The sequence below is a fragment of the Lathamus discolor genome, chromosome 12 (genome assembly GCF_037157495.1).
Source record: "Lathamus discolor isolate bLatDis1 chromosome 12, bLatDis1.hap1, whole genome shotgun sequence".
Taxonomy (NCBI): domain Eukaryota; kingdom Metazoa; phylum Chordata; class Aves; order Psittaciformes; family Psittacidae; genus Lathamus; species Lathamus discolor.
In genome coordinates this window covers 2,007,133-2,027,694 of record NC_088895.1, presented here as the reverse complement: position 1 = coordinate 2,027,694, position 20,562 = coordinate 2,007,133, and the positions used below count along the sequence as shown (strand labels likewise).

The 20,562-nt window shown below is 43.8% G+C and overlaps 1 protein-coding gene across 4 annotated transcripts in view; it reads left to right on the top strand.

The window, feature by feature from the left end:
- RNFT2 (ring finger protein, transmembrane 2) overlaps positions 1–20,562 on the top strand; it is a 34,197-nt gene that overhangs the window by 8,334 nt on the left and 5,301 nt on the right. For 2 of the 4 annotated variants that reach the window (XM_065692732.1, XM_065692731.1), the window contains exons 6-10: positions 1,414–1,514; positions 3,995–4,148; positions 14,237–14,386; positions 18,659–18,724; positions 19,760–19,861. In XM_065692732.1, the coding sequence (XP_065548804.1) occupies positions 1,414–1,514; positions 3,995–4,148; positions 14,237–14,386; positions 18,659–18,724; positions 19,760–19,861 (573 nt within the window). Of the gene's footprint in view, positions 1–1,413; positions 1,515–3,994; positions 4,149–14,236; positions 14,387–18,658; positions 18,725–19,759; positions 19,862–20,157; positions 20,297–20,562 lie in introns of all 4 variants that reach the window. The other 2 variants (XR_010615624.1, XM_065692733.1) reach the window with 2 other exon arrangements.

Below are 20,562 nucleotides of genomic sequence, written 5' to 3'. Positions count from 1 at the left end.
TGAACCTTCTTTTGCAATGTAGAGCTGAAAGCTGTCATATGAATACATATCTGTCAGATTAAGAGTACTGTGCTGTAATCCTCACTTCCTACTTCTCCCCATTGATGCTTTCCCACAGTTTATATCCTGCTCTTTTTGTTTTATTATGCTACACTTTCACAAGAGAGGAAAGGTCAGGGATATTGTAATGTGCTCTTGGCTCTGCCACTGCTGTCAATGCATCTTCAAGCACTCCTCTGCACCTCAGTTTTCCATTAGGTACCACAGAGGTGCTGAAACCTAATCACTAGTTAATGATGAGATTTAATTTATTAGCATTTAGAGACTGTTTTGAGACATGCAGCTGAAGGAGTTTGTAGCTGTATTGCCTGTTAGTATCTTGATAATGCTCTGGTGATAATATGCAGCAGAATACTTCAACAGCACTCAAAGCACAAGATTAGAATTGCTTTTTTTGATAAAAATTACATGGGTGGCACAAGTGTATATCTAGCAGCAGGAGTGGAATAAACATGATACAGTGCTGAATGAACAGATAAATTACACTATCATGTAACAGATTGCTGTTGCCTTGCCCTTTGCACCTTTGTCTTTCAGGCAGTGTGCCCCTTAATCCACCTGCTTTAAATCTCACCCTAACATCCCTGGCTGATGAGTAGCTACAAAGAGCTGTTTTCTTAATAAATCAGCTCCCAAGAAAAATGCTGGGATTTTTCCTCCCAGGAGTAAAATTTACTTTGGTATTACACCAGGCCAAGACCCAGGACAAGATCTTCTGCCATCCACTTCTGTCTGTAATGTTCCATGTCTTTTGAAAATGAAAATTTACACTTCTTTTGACCTTTAATTATTTCTTCAATCAAAACCGCATGTTCTAGAACCAGCATGCTTCCAGATCACATTCACAGGTGCTGCATGCAGTGATGGGTTATATTTGATTTAGCTAAACCTTCTGTGTGACTTCCAGTCTATTTGTAAAACACCCCTTTGACAGTGTCAAACAGGTGACAGCTCAGAATTATAGGACAACATATGGACTTTTTACTTCCTTTTGTTTTAACCTCTTATCAAACTGCATTTTGAATATCAGGAGAATTTAGACTTCCCAAGAAAGATCCCAACTTTAAAAACTGAATTCTGCAAGTAAGGCTGTCTTTGTCACTGGTGTATTTGCTTGATTTCTCTGAAGTTACTTTATGTTAAAATGTTAGCTGAGAGCCATTTCTGCTTGTGTTTCTGTATATCTTTACCTACAACCTATTTCTGAGCCCTAGTCCTAGGCAAATTAACTACTGAACACTTAGTGGCATATTTGTATCCCCTGGGTTGGTCTTGCATTTTTGACCAGTCAAAGACTCAGCACAGTCATTGGGACTTTGAATTTATCCTCTCTGCTTCTTTCTTCTTGCTCAGGAGAAGAGATCAGTGTTGGTTGTCTTGTGGATCCTGGCCTTTCTCACTGGAAACACCTTGTACTTGCTCTACACATTCAGCTCTCAGCAGCTCTACAACAGGTGGGCAACATTTCCATTGTTAATGATAGAAGGAAGTGATAATTTCCAGGGAGGAAAAGCAGGAAACCCACTTTCCTCCACACTTTGGGAGGAAATGTGCATACTGAAGGTATCTGCTGTCTTTGTTAATATCACTGTAATACAGTTTGATGGAGGAAAAGAGTGTGTGTATTACTCCCACCAGTGGACTATGCTCCTACCAATGAATGACATAACCAGGGTCTGAATGGGTCAGGGTGTGATAATGCAGTGCCATGTTGCTGCTTGAAACATGTACACTTGCAGTTGTCTTACGTATCAAAGCAGGGTGGATACTTTTTTATACTGGGGCTTCTGAATTTTGACCACTCACTGAACATAAAGAGAAGGTGTTGGAAGCAGGTAAGAGATTGTCCCAGTGATTTTCCACTTCCTGTAATGTTTTCTTTTCAGTCCATCAAGCTTTGAGTCTATTACAGGAGATAAACTGGAGATGAAATAATAGTGGTTTACTCCTGTGTCCTCTGGGCCTGGAGGCATGTGGATCTAAGCTAGCCTCCGCTTTCAGATTGTGACTGAAGCAGTTCTCATATACACGCAAGTTAGTACCCAGGGATTTGGTTCAGCACTATCCCTGCCTGTTATAAAGCAGGGATTAAATGACATATGGGAAGCAAAGATACAGAACTTAAGCAAGGGAGTGCTGGTAGAATAAATAGGAAGGAATGGAGCAATGTCAAAAATAGTTATGTGAGAAAAAGGTTTTCATATTTGTAGCTAAAAAGATAGGAATTATCTTCCCAATGAAAAATTTATTTGTCCACTGAAGACCACTTAGAACTTCAGACTGAAAATACAATGTGTGTCACATGCATCAGTTGGATTGTGGCTACGTGGCTCTTGGCTATGTTTTTTCTGTCATTTATTTCATTGCTTCCCTGCTTCTTCCCACTGATGCTGTCTAGTAAGTGGAAGAGTCAAGGTCTGCCCACAAGCCTGGTATCCTTTGGAATTACCCCTAATGTATTTGGGTTTGATCATTGGGAAGCTGTGTATGTAAGTGCTTCTAGGAAGCAGGAGAGATGAAGTGTATGTGTGGGTCCAAATGTGAGATGGTAAACCATGGGATACTCTGCATAGGGCTTGTGGGAGGGAAGAGGGAGGGTTAAGGTTAAAAGCATGAACGGGACTAGTTTGAAATGAAGGCTAGATCATCTAAAATAAAAGGGTTTCAGCAAACTGGGGCCATCCTACACACTGGTTAGGCCATGGGTTATTAACAGGGAACAGACTGGGCAACAGCTTCACTGGCAAGCCCTGTTCCTCTCAGTGTTGGTGGTCTCAGGTGGTGCCTGTTGAATCATGCTTGGGCTGGTGTATCTGTTGCTTGCTGTGTGGGGACCTGTGACTATTCACAAGGCAGGCTTGGGAAATCAGAAATAGCTGCTTTGGTTTTGTTTCTTTCTGGTTTATTTTTAATTTTCTGATTTATTTACTTTTTGCTTTTTTTTCCTAGTGCAGGAATAGTAGTAAAGTCTCTGATTCTGTTTCTGTTTTTAGGGTGTAATTTTACCTGTTGTGCTGTGCCAGTTTTGTGAGTATTTTAAATTCACGTTCAGGCTTTTCATTCTGGGTTGGTTATTTTCCTTTTACTTTTTGGTTTGTTTTACTTTAAGTTTTTGCTTTCTATGATGAGGCTTTAGTAGGTAAATTCCTGAAGAGAAATCCTGGTGTTTCAGTCGTATTGCTGCTCAGGTCAGTAGCTCCTGCCCATTGCTGTATGAAGTTCTGCTGTCCTGGAATCCCCTCTTTAAAGGGCAAATGTTCAGTCCAGTCAATAACATTATGTCAAGGGAACTACCTTTCTGGATCTTTGTTTCTGGTAAGAGTTGCTGCTTAACACAGTCCAGCTTTTCTTCTGCTTCAGACAGTGGCAAGCCACCATCAGAACGTGACGCACCTCAGTTCCTGATCTTTTTGCCACACTAACAGTGCTTCCTTTGTCACCAGCATGTTTCATATGCATAAGTAGCTTTAGAGACTGCTGCCCCTGCAGTAGTTCTACCTGCGGCAAGCCAGTCTCAGAGGACATAGTGGTCTTGACTTCCCCAAGGAATCGTAACTACTGCTGACTTCAAAGGATAAGCTTTTACAGTCAGATCCGATAGAGCAAGCCTGTGGACTAAAGGCATTGCCATTAGACCAAAGTTCACTTGCAGTGTGGATTGCAGTCTTCCAAAATAGGTTCCATACATGTTTGGGTCCTGTTTTGTGATAGTGGGCAAACCTGCTGACCTCAGTAGGAATGGGCAAGACCAAAGTCAGGAGGCCCAGAGGAACCATGGGACTAATCTGCATGTCTTATTCCTATTGCCCTTGGGAACTGAAGTTCAGTGGAGTTCCTAGGCTTTCTCTAGCCTGCAGTGGATAGAGCTGCTCATCAGGAAGCTTAAGTGAGGTTCTCCTTGCTGGTGTCTGAGCCTTGGTGTCATGCCTTTCAGCCTTATATTTCTGAAACCCAACCTGGAGAGGTTGGACTTCTTCGACCTGATGTGGATTGTGGGCATCGCAGACTTTGTACTCAAGTACCTCACCATTGCACTGAAATGCCTAATTGTTGCCCTGCCGAAGATCATCCTTGCTGTCAAGTCAAAGGTAGGAGTCTCTTTTCTTCTTGCTATACGGATGTTTGATAATCTAATACCTTTGCAACATGTTTGCAGCATGAAATATGGGTGGAAGAATAAAAATAATAAAACCTCTGATAAAATGTGGGCAGAAAGTCACCTGGAGAGTCAGCTTTTTGGCTTTTGAGCCATCACAGACCTGCACAAGGGTTTGGTAATCCCAGCAAGTAATTCAACTCCAGACAGGTAAACATTGCTTGAGAAGGAATAGTTACTAGCAATGAGATAAAGGCTTTTCTGGTTGATGTTGTTCTAGATCTTGTTTTCTGAGTAATCTCTGCAAAGAAGTATTTCTAAAGCACCAATCTCTTCATTTAATGGAAGGAAATTGCAAGTAGTTGTCTTTTTGGCTTTCTACTTGGGTCAAAGAAGTAACAGCATTAAATGGAAGCTTCTGATGCCACAGAAGACAGCTCCAGTTGTAACCATGGCCAGAGAAATACTTTAACTAAATAGCTGACAAATGTTGATGAAAGCATATATAGATTAGGCCTAACTTTTGAGACTTTCTCACCACGTTCTCTCTTGAAAGCCCTTTTCATACTGTTTTTTGACATGCACATGGAGTGCCTCTTCCTCCACTTGGTGGTAACTACGTTTCAGTGGCAAGTGTAGCAATGTGTAGTGTTTGCATTTGGTAAAGAAACTTCCTGGCAGCTGTTGGGATGAAAGGCAGGATGGAGATGCCAGATACCATCATTCATTGCTGAAAGTCTCAGGCAGGGCACTTAAGGGGATGTCTAAACTGGGAATAGTTTTGCTTAGAAATGACATGGGTGGCAGGGGAGTTGAGCAGTTTGTTCCTGCACAGCAGGGCTATGAGATGCTTATTAATTTATTTCTGGCAATTGTCCAGCTCTTTTTCCTTCTTCTATTATTATTATTATATTTTGGGAGATTAATGTGCTAGGTCAGAGCATAATCCAGCCTGGGGAGGGAGGGAAAAGCAATGTGAATAGTCTTCCCAAGATAAATTGCAGTGTTGGAAAAGGTTCACAGCCTTTGCTTGCTTGTCTGAGAGCTATCCCAAGTACTCATTAATCCTTGTCGGGAGAGAAGAAAGAGAAGGGGGCTTTATTTGCAGCTACAGTGGGAGGCTGGTAAGATCACATCTGTCATGGGCCTATAATGACTCAGAGCACAGATGCTTCATTTTTAATACCTTTTTCTGGATAGCAATATTTCTCACTTTTTTTGAGTCTCTTTTTGTCTTAGGATGTTGTTGATGGTCTTCTTGTCCCTTGACATCTGAGACTGCTGTTACCTACCACTATGGATCTGGATTTATTTCTATCCCTCTGTCTACAAGGCATCCATTAAGCCAACCAGGGATGAGATCTGGTGTTACAAATTAAGCAAGATCAAACTGGGATGGGAATGCTCCAAGAAAACCACAGGATGCCATAGAAATTGTAATTGGTAACCACATAGCTGAGCTCTTTCCCTGAGCTGGGTGACCCAGCTTACCTCTTAAGGCCAGCACAGTGCTACACATCTTAGTTTCAGATGAGTTTTAAGCTTTTTCTCAGAACAGTTCTATTGCACTTTAAGCACATTATCTTTGACCAAGTTCTTATCAACTTATTTACTATCTGCTGTCTTAATACTTGCCAGATACAAAGTTTTTCTCTTCCTCCCCATATGCTTGTAGTAATGTTCCTGCTCGAAGCCTAGCTTGTAGTTTCTGAACTTCTGGATGTCTGACACATAATCATAGCAGATAGCAAGCTGCTGGAGAAATAAATTACACTCGGAATAGAGCTAGAAGATTTTTCCATGGTAGACACAGAGAATTTTGCTGATGTAACCAGCCAGAACTGCAGTTTCTAGCTGCCCGTAACACAGAGCCTAAAGTGCAGGTTGCTGCACTGTCTGGGATAGAGTTCAGCACGGCTTAGAATGGGATAAAGGTATTTTATCTTGAGCTTCCTTGTAGTTCTTTGATCATTCTGCACTCAACCTCTGGGCACGCTCCTCATTTTGGAAGTTCAAAGGCATTCCAAAGCCAATCTGGCTTTTCATGCTTCTCATTGAGATTCTGGTCTGTTCTGAATAGCATGTGGTTTTCACCGATGCTTTCATAGCCTTTCTAGTACAAGGCATGCCCTCTGAATGTCCTTCTTTTAAGACTCTTACCTCTCCATATCCATTGTGAATGGAGCAAGATCAGGTTCTTTCTTTTACACATCAAAGTCTTCTCATCTCCCCTCAGCTTCTCTGTAGACTGGACACCACCAGTTTTGAGTCTTTTCTCAGAGATCATTCATTCTAGATCTTATTCTCTTCTGGACTTTCTTCAGTCCTCCCCCATTTTCCAGACCATTTCTTCAGCCTATAAAAATGATCTTGGATTATAATCCTTGTTCCCAGTGTTTACAGCCTTTCCCACTTTAGTATCATGAAGACACTGATGAAAATAGTGAGTAGTACTCCACTCTCACCTCAGTTAGATACATCATTTCATTTTGATAGTAAACAGTAGGAATTTGGGCTAAAGCACTCAGTTCTCCCAATCTAAACTACTGGGTCATGTATTCCTAGTATAACACCATCACAGGAAGGGCAACATCTGGTTTCAGGTGGCATCAAGAACTGTCTTGGATTTATAGCGTAGGATTTATGATCTGAGAGGCAGAAAAAGTCTGTCTTTGCAATCAGAATACAGAGAACAGTAGATGCGATCATGAGTGCTTGAAATGTGAAGCATGAGGACTGCTGTATTATCAGGATACAGCTAGGCAGAGTTCTCCAAGATCGAATTTCTCAGAAATGGAATATCTTTGCAAGCAACCCCTCCGAAGAATGAAGATTGGAAATCAGACTATTTAATCCGAGACTTTCCCAGGTTCCAAACCATCTCAGAAAAAAGAAGTGCCAAGAGAGGCTGTGAGACTACAATCGGGCTGGAAGGCAGGGAAAGAACCTGCAAATAGGAGACAAAAGTAGAAAAAGGAAGGGAATCCCAATATCAGATTCCAGCCTTACACCTCTGCAGTCACAGGTTGTGGGAGAAGGAGCATACCTGTGCCTAAAGCTGTCCCTTCATCCCCATGAGCTGAGGGGCACATCCAGCTGAGAACAAGTTTTAATAGCAGCTGGGCTCATCATTTCTTTGGAAGGGGGGTTTGGCTCCCACCCTGCATGCTGAAGGCTCTCCATTAAGAAAGGCAAATAAGATCATTTGGTTCAATAGAAAATGAATTAAAGTAAATTAAACTGCAGGAGCCATGTGGCCTGCAGAGGCCTCCATTGTTGTACACACATAAACAGCAGCTTTTCATTTGCACTGCTAAGGAATGACAGCTTGAGGGGGGTGGAATTAAAAATAAGGAAATAAATAATAAAAAGACACAGTTGCCAAAGATTCCCTTTAGGAAATCCCGGGTGCCTGCAAGTCTCCCATCCCCTCCTCATGCTGTTGTCAACAGTCTAATCCTGGAGAATGGAGTGAAGCGTGAAAGGGGAGAAAGAATACCAAACCCAAAGAATTGGAAGAAACTGGTACCCCAGGTTCTGTTTTATATCTATATATCTCCCTATTTCTACAGGGGAGAAAGACACCAAGGATACTTGTTTTTCCGACAGCCGTAATAGCTGATATGTAAGTATTTTCTTTGCATGCTCAGTGCAGATGTGCAGCCAAGTTACAAGGAGCTGCATTTCCAGAAGATGGAAAATTCAAAAGGAAGACGCTAACATTTGTTGGTTGAAAACACAGCATGAAATTACTGTAGGGAGCCCGGATCCCAAATAGCAGACCCAGACTCCTCCAAGGAAGGTACCCAAAATGTTTTTTTTCTTGTAACAGAAGCTCTCTGCTGTGGGATCCTGGAGTCTTCTGACGTCTGGTTTAGGGACCTGAAATCCAGGGAAGCAGCCTCAGACTCCTCCAAGGAAACTGCTTGATGTGATTTTTTCCTTTGGAGAAACATCTTTCTCCGAGATCTGGCGGAGACTCCTCCCAGGCATATCCTGCAGTATTTTGACTTGTCAGTTGTGCTTGAAAGCTGGATCATTACAAATGAGGTTTCTTTTGTGGCAAGACTGGCATTACTCATATGAAGATTTTTTGGTGCTGTATAAATAGTGGCAATGTACAAATACTCATCCACACTAGCACTGTGGACTCCTCACTGCCTCTTTGAAAAGACTTACTTGTGGTTGATTGGGTTTTTTTGATGCCTTTTTCTTTTAAGTACCATCTCATCAAATCTGGTTGGAGAAAACTTACTTATATGAAGGCACCCATTCTTTGTATGGCTTTGCACTTGGACTTTGGATTAGATACCTTTTCTAGGTGCATCCCATGTTCCCTAGCATAGATAGTTTTGCCAGAGGGGAGGCTGAGCTGAGCTCTTAGGCAGAAGCTCTTCCCTGTGAGGGTGCTGAGGCGCTGGCACAGGGTGCCCAGAGAAGCTGTGGCTGCCCCATCCCTGGCAGTGCTCAAGGCCAGGTTGGATACAGGAGCTTGGAGCAAGCTGCTCCAGTGGAAGGTGTCCCTGCCCATGGCAGGGGTTGCAGCTGGATGAGCTTTAAGATCCCTTCCAACCCAAACCTTTCTATGATTCTGTATGATTGTTCTGCATCACAAGAAGAGCAAGTTGGAGCAGTTTGCTCCTGCCAAAGCATTTTCTCTAGGCCACAGCCTGTTCCAGGCGGCTTACATGAGGAATGAAGGTGCCAGAGGGAAGTTATATTAATTGTGATGATGGCAGCAGCCTTCTAATGTCCCTGCAGCCTCTTTCATCATGCAGCCAGATAGTTATCACTCATTTTACATGAAGTTTGTGTACTTCTGTTCCATCCTGAGAAAAACAAGGTCTCTTGGAGCACTGGAGTCTTGTAGATGCTGATCAAAAACCCAGAAATATTAAAACAAGCAATGGGAGCAGGCACATAGATGTATTACAGAATACCTGGGTAAAGATCTTCCTGCTCTGTGTCTGTTCTCTCTTACACTGTGTGATATGTAAGTTAATCCTAGTCTTCTCTAATAGTGTGCCTAGAGTGGCATTTCCAGCTGGGCAATGGACTGTCCTCTCTGTACCCTCTTCTTGGTGATCTTGGATGCTACTTGGGGGAACTCACTCAAATAGATTCACTCTTCTTGGGCAACAACCTGAGCTTTGATCCTCTGGAGCCACAGGAACTACATCATAGTTCTACAGAGACTTTTCCCTATTGCAGCCTGGGACGGATGTGATGTCCCAGAGTCAGAAGTGGGGGATTTATTACTTCTGAAAGAAAAATACTTACTAAATCATAGGATTAGGTACTGGGGAGCTGGGACTCTTTTCTGTCCCTCTCCCTGTCACACTTTGAAAGTCACTGCTACTAAGTTTCTAAAGGAACCATTGCTCCTATGTGCCAAGTTTGACTTTCCAGTTTAAGATATCCAAGATGTGACTTTCAGACATGCTGTGCACCAAGTAAAAATCTCATTTTCCCCTCTAATCCCACCTTGGAATTACTTCTCATTAGTCTTGCATGGATTTTCACCAGCATCCTCTGTGCCACAATCCTGTTTACTGCTCCTACCCAACACTTCCTTATATTGGCAATCTGACCTGAAATCTCAGCAGAGCCTGCTTTCCTCTCATCCAAATTGCCAGCAGGTCTCAAAAGTTGTTTTTCTAGCATCTTCCTGTTTCAGAATATGTCCTAATGCTGCTGGCAACAGAACAAGTGAGACTTGGAACTTCCCTTGAGTGCTAATCACAACTTACAGTTGCCTCATTGCAACTTCTCTCACTTCTCTTACATCCCATTTTAATTCCGCTGTGTAAAACCTTAGCATGCCTGTTTCCTTCTGTGGAGCACACGTATGCAAAGCCTTATGTCAAAAGGGACCGCTAAGTCAGTGCTCAGACTATGTGGGAATTAGCATTGCTTCTGCAGCTGTAATTTGCCCCCTTTGATGTTTCTAAATTGTGATTCAAGTTTTAATTATGTGGTTCCATGTTATTTTTCTGTAAGACTTCTTCCACCCATCACCAGTGAAAGCAAGGTGAGGTATTGAAAGAGGCTGTTGTAGAAACTGGAAAGCATAGAGAACAAAGAGACCATTGGAAGAAGAGGGATATTCTACGAGTTAAAGTTGAATGCTACACTGGAGAATTCAATTCCATCCTTCATTTGCCAAATAATTCCTATGCTATTCTAGAAGAATCATGTACAGCTGCAAACTGAAGTCAGTGCTTTAGCTTTTAATGGTAATGTGAGCTATAAAATTAAGTGCTTTATAAAAAGTCTACTCCCAGACATCTCAACTTAGACACCAAAAAAACCTTACCTTAACCTTTGTCTTTGTGTCTTGAGCTCTCATTTAGAAAATAGAGAAAATAGCTGTCCCTTATGTCAGCCAACAATGTGAAAGTAATGGGGGTTTAAAACATCTTTTACTGTAGTGGTATCATAAAGAGAGTGAAGACATTTTAGTGATAGGCTACTCTGAGTAATGCTTAGATACGATGAAGTGATAGGATGCAGATCTGCCTTGAAGTAGCGAGGAAACCATACTCACAAGTTACATGTTTAATTAGTACCCCTCACCCTCTCTGAAAAAATAGAGTGATCACATCGTTACAGACCATAATGTATTGCCTGCACAGAGAGAAAAATCACAGTTGTATGGAAATCCTGAATTCTGCTCTCAAGTGTTTGCTTTAAAGGCTAAAAATGGTCTTTATGTGCTGAAGGAGATAGAGGAAAAATAGAGGGTTGTACACAAGCCACTGGCTTAGTTTGTAAGTGGGGAAAAAAGAGAAATCACAGTTTCACCACATGGTATCATAAGGCCCATCAGAGTTGCTGTAACTGGATCCACAGCACAGTCCTTTGCCACTTGTGCTAATGAAGTGTTCGCTAACAGTAGTAGATGACTGTCAGCTTTTATAGTAACTGAGGAAGCAGGGTGAGGAGGGTACTACCTTTTTAGCCAGGCTTGACTCCAACCTATTGCAAGAGCTTGATGAGAGCAGAACAGAGACTTTTCTGATACGTGGCTTTATCCAGGTATAATTCCAGTTAACATCCTATTTAATCTCTGTAGTCCAGCAAGGTAGATGTGTTCCTGCACAGCCCAATCATGCACTGGGGCTGGTTCAAAGGCTCACCAAAAAGAGCTTTTGCTGATCTTGGAGAGCTGTTCAGCCTCTGTAGAGTGTATTCAAGAGAAGATTCCCAGATTTACGTGGATTTTTTATGAAATAGGAAGCCACCTAACAGAACCAGGCCTTGCCTCATTTCAAGCTTCATTCAGTCAGATGTATTGGAGGAATAGTTGTATTTGTGCTTAATATAACAGACAGCTCTTCCTAATCTTAATGAGAAATAGCTGAAGTACTTCTAGCTGAGGTTTTCAGACAAAAAACAGCTTGAGACAAAGATTTGACTTTGGAAGCTTCAACCTAGATACCCAAGATATAACAAAGTTGAAAAGCAGATGACAGACAGGTAGACTGGGTGTGCTTACACCCAGTGATGGGTGCCATCTGCTTTAAGTTACTGCAGTCAGAAGGCTAGATTTTGCTGCTGGAATTTTAGGGAACAATCCCTGTTCTCTAAGCTTTGTGTTCAGAAGGAGAACTCCATTTTTGCTGCAGTCCATTGTAGAATTAATGCTGATTTTCTAGGCACCTTTCCTACTTTAAAAAGGGCTGGTGTGTTGTGCTGAGGATTGAGATGCAGGACAGTACATTTTTGTAAGTATTTACTGTAGGGCTACTTCTCTAAATGATGTTCAGCTCCCTTGTATTGCTTCCCTCCTAGCTGTAACCACTCCAAGCTTATCAATGGTCAGGTGGCTGGTGTTAAGGGGCTGGATGGAGAGATGCACCCATTTAGAGCTTGACTTCACTCTTGTGACAGTGTAAATAAGTACCTAGCTGCCAAGAAATCCTGATACCCTGCAGTTACCACTGAGAACTGAAGGTTTGCATTAGATAAAGGGATTTTGAAAGCGTTGTAAAGGGTGGAGATTTTGTGGTTAGAAAATTGAAGTGTGTCACTTGTTGCATATTCATTTTAGAGCCACACTCTGCCATTTCCAATTGTGCAGCTTGTCTGGACCTCTAGGGCTGCCTGTGACCCATCTTTCCATATGCTTTGCTGTGGGTTCTGGTGTTTACATCCCTCAAAAGCTTCTGTTGTAGAAGAATTTCAGCTTTGATGCCCCAAATGCTGGATCCAGAAGCTCCGTCTGATGCAATGAGAAAGTAAGCAGTGACCTGTCCCAGCCCAGCCTGCCAGGGAAGCAAGGCTGAATAAAAGCAGATGAGCGTGAGCCTGATGGGAGGAACGAGTCAGAGAAAGCAGTTTGCTGCCTTTAGCTTGCTGTAGCTTTCATCAGAGCTGGCTGAGGAGGGGGAGGCAGAGAACTGCCTGTGTGAAGAGAAGGAAGTGACAGCATAGTCATTAGCAGACTGCGACCCTCTGTCACAAGGGCACCCGAAATAAACGATGATTGCATTGAAGCATGAGGCTGGATAGAGACCTCTGTGCTAATTTAATAAATTGCTTGCATTTAGGACTCCAGATTGTTGCTATTCCATTTTTGCTACGTGATGCCACCTGGGATTAACAAGGAGGAGGGGATTGGACGGGGGAGAAGAAGAAAGCAGCCCAGGTCCGTTAGCAACCGCTGGTGTGACCTCACTCCCTGTCCCCGGGGGGATATGAGATCATGAGCATGCCAGAGCCCTCTGAAGGATTCGATTTGCTCAGTGCAGCAGGACAGCCTGAGGAGTGAGCTCATCTCTGAGCCCTGGGGAAGGGCACGAGCTGCTGCTTAGGGGCTGCACAGGCCTTAATCCCCATTCCAAATCTCCCCAGTTAACAACTGGCCTGTGATGACATCACTGATGACAGAACTGACCGGGACAGCACAGCAGAATTCCAGGGGAATTTCCTGTGCTCCGTGATCTTAAAGAAAATAATCTGGACATGTTAAAACCAAATCTTTCAGTCCTAATAGTGTCAGTGGAGGGTAAGCCTAGTTCTGTGTTCACAGCTTGCCCTGACCTGGGGCTCTGTCACCAGTTCTCCCTTTTGAACAGTGTGGGACAGAACATAAAGGGTCCTCATCAAGACTGAGGAAGGAGTAGGGGGTTGGAGTGGGTTTAAATTAGGGCTTTATTTAGCCAGCTTTCCTAATCTTATGTGCTTTAAATAGAAATTATGTGGTAAGAAAGAGCCATTTCAGTTGCTGCATCTCATGGCTGTGTAAGCCAGGAGGGAGTTTGTTACCCTGCAGGTGTCCTTCAGGAAAGGAAAGCTTTCTATTGGAGTAAACACCAGAAGGGCAAGGACAGCTTTGGTGCAGGTTTACAAAGGATGGCACCCATTCTTTGAGTCTCTTTTGAGAGAGAAGTGTTTCAGCTTCCCCCTCCCCTTTCTTCTTTTTTCTTCCTTAAGGCCCTCAGGAAGGTTTGTTATCTTTGAGTTTAAAATGCCTTGAGGGTTTGGGTTTGGGTTTTCTTTCAGCGCCAGTCTTATCTGTGTACTGTCCAACACACAAGAGCGAACACACACCTGAGTGGAAGGATGCTGGCAAATAGATAATGAACTTGATTCTTTGGGATGATCTAGAAAGTTGTCAGGAAGAGCAGTGTCACCTTCCATTTAATCCCTGTAGCTTCAGAAGGGGTACAGGACCAGAGACACCTACCCTGCATTCCTTTTCTCATCATTAACAGTATCTACAACTTATATTAATTCCTGTAAGTCTTAACCCCTGCTTTTAGCATTCTTTATCATTGTCCAGATCAGCAATAAGGTTTATATCCATAATTTGCTCCAAGAGTTTAAGATGAAAAAGTGTAGAATAGCCGGGTAAGTGGCAGAGCAAGAAGCACACTATGAAACAAAGAAGTGAGTTATCCTTTCTACACCCCAAGTTAAATGGCTGCAAATAAAGCTACATGTCATGAATACTGGTCTCTGCACCATTTAGCAGTATGCAGATGGACAGGGAACACAAGCCCTACATCAACTAAGTGCTGTTGTTTTGCCTTCCTGATAGTAATGGTGTGCCCCTTGTTTGGTTGGGTTTTACAGGGGAAGTTTTACCTGATTATTGAGGAGCTAAGCCAGCTCTTCCGCTCCCTTGTCCCCATCCAGCTATGGTATAAATACATCATGGGAGATGACCCATCCAGCAGCTACTTCCTTGGTGGGATCCTGATTATCCTGTACAGCCTCTGCAAGGTAAGTACCACATCCCTAATAACCTGAATGGGAGCTGTAGCAAGAGCAGAGAGAGAAGCACAGCTGAAGGGAGCAAATGTACCTCTTGATTGTTGCTAGCACTATGCAGGAAGGGAAGCTGCAGCAGATGGGAACACCATGTGCTTCACTTGCCAAAAGCCTTTTGCTTCACCAGTATGTGGGCATTGATGAGCTAGAGGAAAATCTGTGAGTCCTCATGTAGCATTGCATCAGGCTTATGAAGTCATTGCTGCTTTCTAATACCCTTCTATAAAAGCTAGAAGAGGATGGGAGTGGAGTCTTGGGCACCAGGACTGGAAGAGATGTTAACTGTCACTAAACTTCTAGATGCAACACCAGAAGGAAGATTGCAGGCAGTTAAATGTTTCTCTCAAAGCCTTCCCTTGCCTTTCAAGGCAGGGTAGGTACTGTTAGTCATAATACTCAGTGGAGCATGGGGGGAGAAAGACTCACAATGCTCAATGGAGCAGGGGGAGAAAGAGTCATCCAAGTCTTGATGAAGTAAAACAGGTATTTCTGGCCCCATTCTGGCTGATACAAGTCCAGGATCTCAGCAATGGACAAGAGTAATGTTTCCTCATAAGCATTAAGAGCACAAAGTCTGGCTGTACAATTGGAAATTAATAGGTGTGACTTACTTGGAGTCCTGAGTCTGAGGTCTAGAAATAGTTGTATGTCTAATTGTGTTCACTGAACCCTGCCTAAAGGCAAAGCAGTAGCTGAATAAGGATATATATCTGTGTTGTCCATCTCTGAGAAAGGCCAAGTGATTCAAGCTTGCTGCAGCCCTGATACTTGTCTGTGCCTAGAAAAAAGGGGATATGGTTTTGCAGAAGCAGACTCAAGAACAGAAGACAGCTGAGCTGAAAACAGCTCAAAGGGGCTAATGGATTGCTGAGTCATAACTAAACCATAAAATAGATCTTATGCAAGATGTGCCTGCAGTTGCATCTATATGTTGTATAGGAATGGAGCATTGCAACCTCTGCTGCCAAGAAACATACAGATTTTGTAAGCAAGATAGGCAGAGGAAGTTGGGAGAAATTAAGTGATTTGGGCACAGCAGGTCTGTGCACAGCAAACTATGCCAGAACAGAAAGAACCTCTGACCAGTGGAATTCCCTACACACCCATCCATTCTCTCAGCTGTGTATTTCCTGCTCTTTACTCTGTCCTGCTGGAGATTTTTGTTGCCCCTTTCATAGATGTCATTGCCTGGCTCCGTTTTAGACAATATTCAACCCTTCCAGCTTGTGAGGTCAGGTACACAGATCACAATTACAAAGAGATATCTGGTGTCCCTTCTTGCAAGAGTTACTCAACACCTGGAAAAGGGACTCATACCTGCAGTTCTGCATGCCATTTCTTATGTTTGGAGAAGCCCTTAGAGTGTGAAGAAGCAGTGGGGGCCATCTGTTCCTTGGCTCAAGGTGAGGGTAGAAAGTCAGTCCACATGTTGGGGTGTCCAGGTCAGTGGAATCTGTAGCTTGGCACAGGTATGGCTGTGGCTGAACTGGAAACCACCACTTGCATAGCATACCTCAGACATGAACTGCTGCTTCCAGGCTGAGTTTAAATAGAGCTCCTGCCCCCATGGGCAGGGGTCGTGGGTTGGCACCCCAGGTGAGGCCTGTCAGGGCCATGCAGGCACTCAGGGCCCTGACACATAGGTGCCAGCAGTTCTTTATGGTTTAACTTGATGTTTCTGTACTATGAAGCCTTCATAGGTGGTGTTGTGATGATCGAGATTGGAAAAGCAACCCTATTTTGGAAAGTCTTGCTGATCAGTTGTTTAGAAGAGGAGAGGGCAGCTATTTACCAGCCTTGGCTATACCTTAGGATAGGACTGAGGTGCACACTTTGTGAAAGTGCTTTGGCTATAGCCTGTGCCTTTGACATTCGTGTTTTTTTCCTTTAATTCATCTAGTTCATCAAAGATGTCCACAGAAGTATAGGCCACCTGAAGGGTGATAAGTCCAGGAACATGTCCCAGGTCATTATGTGGCAGCTGCTGAGTACCACACACATGTCCAGGTTAGGATTAGACCTCTGCACACGAGAGACTTTGCTTGGAAGTGAAAGAAAAGTGAGAGCACGCTTCCCATACAGATCATGAAATGTTAGGTGTGTGCATCCCATCTACAATCACAGGAGTTGCAGGTCTAATTCTTTGTCTGAGACTCTGAAAGTATACCCAAAGGAGTCCGCATTAGCAAAGCCACAAACCACATTAGAAAAACCACAGAAGCCAATTTGGCACTCAGAGCTTCTGTGCTGCTGGCAGAAATCCAGGGCTCAGCATCCCTTTTCCTTACACAAAGGGCAGGCTCAACCTGGAGAAGGGTGTATATAGCACAGCTGATGGGAGCTGTCTTGATGTCCCTGTCTGGACAGTATAAACATGGATGTGTGATTTTGACAAGGAAATCCCAGATGTTCATGAGTAAGGACACCAGGTCTTATTTCTTCCCTGTCCTGAACAGAAACACTCACTGTTTGTGAACCCAATTGCTGCAATCACATTGCTAGAAAGATGACTGATGCAACTTCAGTGCATGGGGTGATAAATGGATGTTAGACAGCTGTAAGATGCATCTTTTGGGGTTACAGAAAACTCCAGAGGAAAAGAAACTGAAGGGGGATAAATGGGCTGGGAGAAGAGGAGACATCAGAGCCAGAGCAGGGATGTTAGAAGTCATGCTATTAGCAAAGCAACCAGAAAAAGCTCTGAATTGGACTATAGAGAAGAGCCGATCCTTATCCTTGTTAGATGATACAAAGTGTAGTAGTGGGCAGCCTCAAGTGCTAGCTGCTGACTGGAAGCATTACTACAAGGACCATGGGAGCCTTTTTACGTGCTGACTGGAAGCATTATTGGTGCCTTCATTTGATTCCACATCTCTTGCCCGATGATCTCATTGGCATTCCCTGCAGTGAGCCCACTTAATCATGCTGACCAAAAAGGGAAAACAATAGAAAGCCAACTCCAGGCATTCTGGTGCCTTTGTACTGGTGAGCCTTTGTACATGCAGAGCTGATGCAGCTCTGCGTGTCCTGCTTCGCATCAATGCTGCCCTCATACCTGCTTCTCACTCAGGCGGGTTCAAAATGGAAAGGTCCTGTTATATCATCTGTCCCTTCTCCCAGCTAATGCAGGGCTGTTCTTTGCAGTCATTTCTTCATATCTTCCTAGTGTTCATAGTGTCTTCTTCCCTGTGTTCTGCCAGCAGATAGGGAAGCTGAAGCTTCTTGCCATGTCTTCACTTTAGGAATGTTGAGTGTCTCCTCTCTTGCTCAGCCCCTTGATACCGGTAGGCAGTTTATCATCTTTTCCTGCCAAGCTGTACATATTTGTGTCCTTTAGTCTCTTTTCAGCAATCATTTTCTGCAAACTCATTTTCTGCCCTTCTCTGAACTGATTTCAGTGTTTAATGAGGAGCCCAGAATGAAGGCTGCTCACCACACGTAGTTACATCATGTTTGCTGGGCAATGGAGGGAGGGGAAAAGAACAGGGTCTGGTGTTGCCCCTGCTTTTGGCAATCTTTGGGCATCTGCAAAGTACCAACGTGCTGGATGCTCACCCCCTTCCTGGCAATTGAAGTTTCTCACTCTTTAGGTGGGTGGGAGCAACCCAGCCTCAGTCCTGCTCCTCATTCCTCAGGTCATTCTTCTCTTCTTAGCATCTAATCGCTGCTCTCCCCTAAATCACTCTCAGCAGCAGGACAGGCAGAGTATCATCTGGGCCCTCAAGGGTCAAGCTGTGTGGCAGTTCCCTTTTCCCAGAGGCTGAGGAAAGCTGCTTTCTTCTTCTTCCATGTGAAAAGGCTGCTTTTCCTTTCCTCTTTCCCAAGCTAGCCGCAGGGTTTTCTAACCTCACTTCTGGGCTTCTCAGGTCCTCAGTTCTCATGGTGGGAATGGGTCCATTTTAGCTCTTTACTACTTAGTAGGGCTGGACAATTTACCCCACCACAACCCCCTGGTGTCTGCTGCTCTTTCTGTTGGTAAAGTGTCTGCTCTGCAGCCCATTGTAACCAGAGCTTTTTTGGCCACCATTCTCCACTGTCAATTCACATTCATCACATATTTCATGATCTCCATGAGATCTTTTTTGGCCCCATCGTTACTTAGGATGTTTGTTCCCTTTGAGTATCCATTTGGAGCCACTGTTTCCCAAGTTCCTGGACTGTCCACACAAGCGCATGCACACACACTCTGTGGAAAGTATCTAAACTGGAATGTCTTTATTGCAGTCTTTTGACATCTGTGGTCGTCTGGGAAGTGTCAGGAAGGCGCTGAAGGTCCTCTGCACCCCACAGGTAAGTAGTCACACACATTAGAGCAGTTTCCTAGGTGGAATTTTGTTGCTGTTGAATGAGGGAGTTGAAAATTGCTCAGTGTATCAGGATCACAGAATGAAGTCATTTGTTGTCCCATGGCTGGATAAGCTGTGTCTCTTGTCAGGGATGTTAGGGACCTTTTCTGGGATCTGCCCTATCAAAGCTATGGTAAGAGATTGTTGCTAGTCTGGCCTGTTTGATCGTAAACCCTGGGTAATACGGATTAATCCATTGAGGCCAAAACTGCAAGAAGCTGACAAAACTTTGCAGTGCAGCGTGTGAGAAAGACTTCAAATAGAAGGATGTAGCTCCTGATGTGCAGTGCCTTTAAAAGAGATGCTGCAGTGCACAGAAATTATCGCAGGCATCACATTATACAGTCCTGATATTTAGATCCGTGCAGTGAAATACTGTGGCATATTTTAAAGTGGTGAAATCAAAGACTGTAGAGGAAAGGGACGTAAAACATCACTGATGTTTGTTGGAGCTGCCTTGCTTATTCTGTGGGCTTGGGCTGGGCAGTTTTCCTCAGCATATTTCCATTTCCCCTATTACTGTTCCAATAGGAGAAGCAACATTTGCCTTCCACATATTTAAAAAGACAAGTGGGAAGCCTCTGGGTGCTGCTGCTGTTGTTCTTTCCTCTCGTCTAACTTGCTAATAATAATACCTCCTACTATCTAAACACCTCTGTAAATGATGCTGAATTAATCCTTTCAGCTCCCTGCTGAGCTCATTACGTTCCATTATCGTTGCTCCAAGTGGAGGCACTAAAAGATGGAGTCAGCTCGAGGGGAAAACAAAACAGGGAACACAGAGCTCCGGACCCCCTCTGTCCTGTGTGCTGGTGCCCAAATCTCTCTTCCCCATACACAGTGACGTAACACAAGTGTCTTGCCCCGGTCATGCAGGGAATCTGGATGTGAAAACCAGTGTCTGTATATACATGCAGCCAAACCCAGATTATCTTCAAACCCTTTGACACTGGAATTTTTTCCCATCTCTCCGTAACAGACCTATGGAGTTCGTGCCACCAGCCAGCAGTGCACTGAGGCTGGCGACATCTGTGCCATTTGCCAAGCAGAATTCAGGGAACCTTTGATCCTGATATGCCAGGTAAGATCCCAACTTCCCGTGCCAGGTTTCCCCATTGGCATTCACCTTCTGCAGCTGGGGAGAGGCACAGTCAGCCCGAGTACTTCTAAAATCATGTACTGGGACTCAGTCTACGTCTTTGTGGACATTTATTACCCTCTTCCAGACAGGCAGTGATTGGAGATTACTGAACCACTCTTTAGGGGCTGATCACAGCTATTGTGATGGAAAAGACCAGCCTTGTAGTCCAGAGACTGCAGTTGGCAGTCCAGATCTTGGATCTGGAATGCAAGACTTTTTTTTCTGCTTTGTAACAGGCTTATCAAATTAAAGCAAGTAGGTCACAGTGAATTCAAAGTGCCTCTTCCTATTCCTGTGAACATCTGTGCAGATGTTATCAAGCTGTCAGCCTCAGAGATTCTATCTTCGTATGTGTTTATCGGAGTTGAGATTCCAGTGAGTAACATTTCTGCTGGCTCCACATGTGCTGAGGAGGTCTCAGCTTCTTACAGCTTCTCAATGCTCTCTTCTTGCCCTGCTCCTGCTCTTACAGCCTGGGGCTAGATGGTTGTGTGTGCTTGGCAGTTGTCCCTCCTGATCCCTGTTTGTACCCAAGGCAGGCTGGAGGGAGAGTCCTGTTGTGGCTCAGTGTTGAAATGAGAGAAGATAAGGAGTGAAAAATGACATTTATAGAGAAGGGGAAACTGGAACTGAGGGTGCTG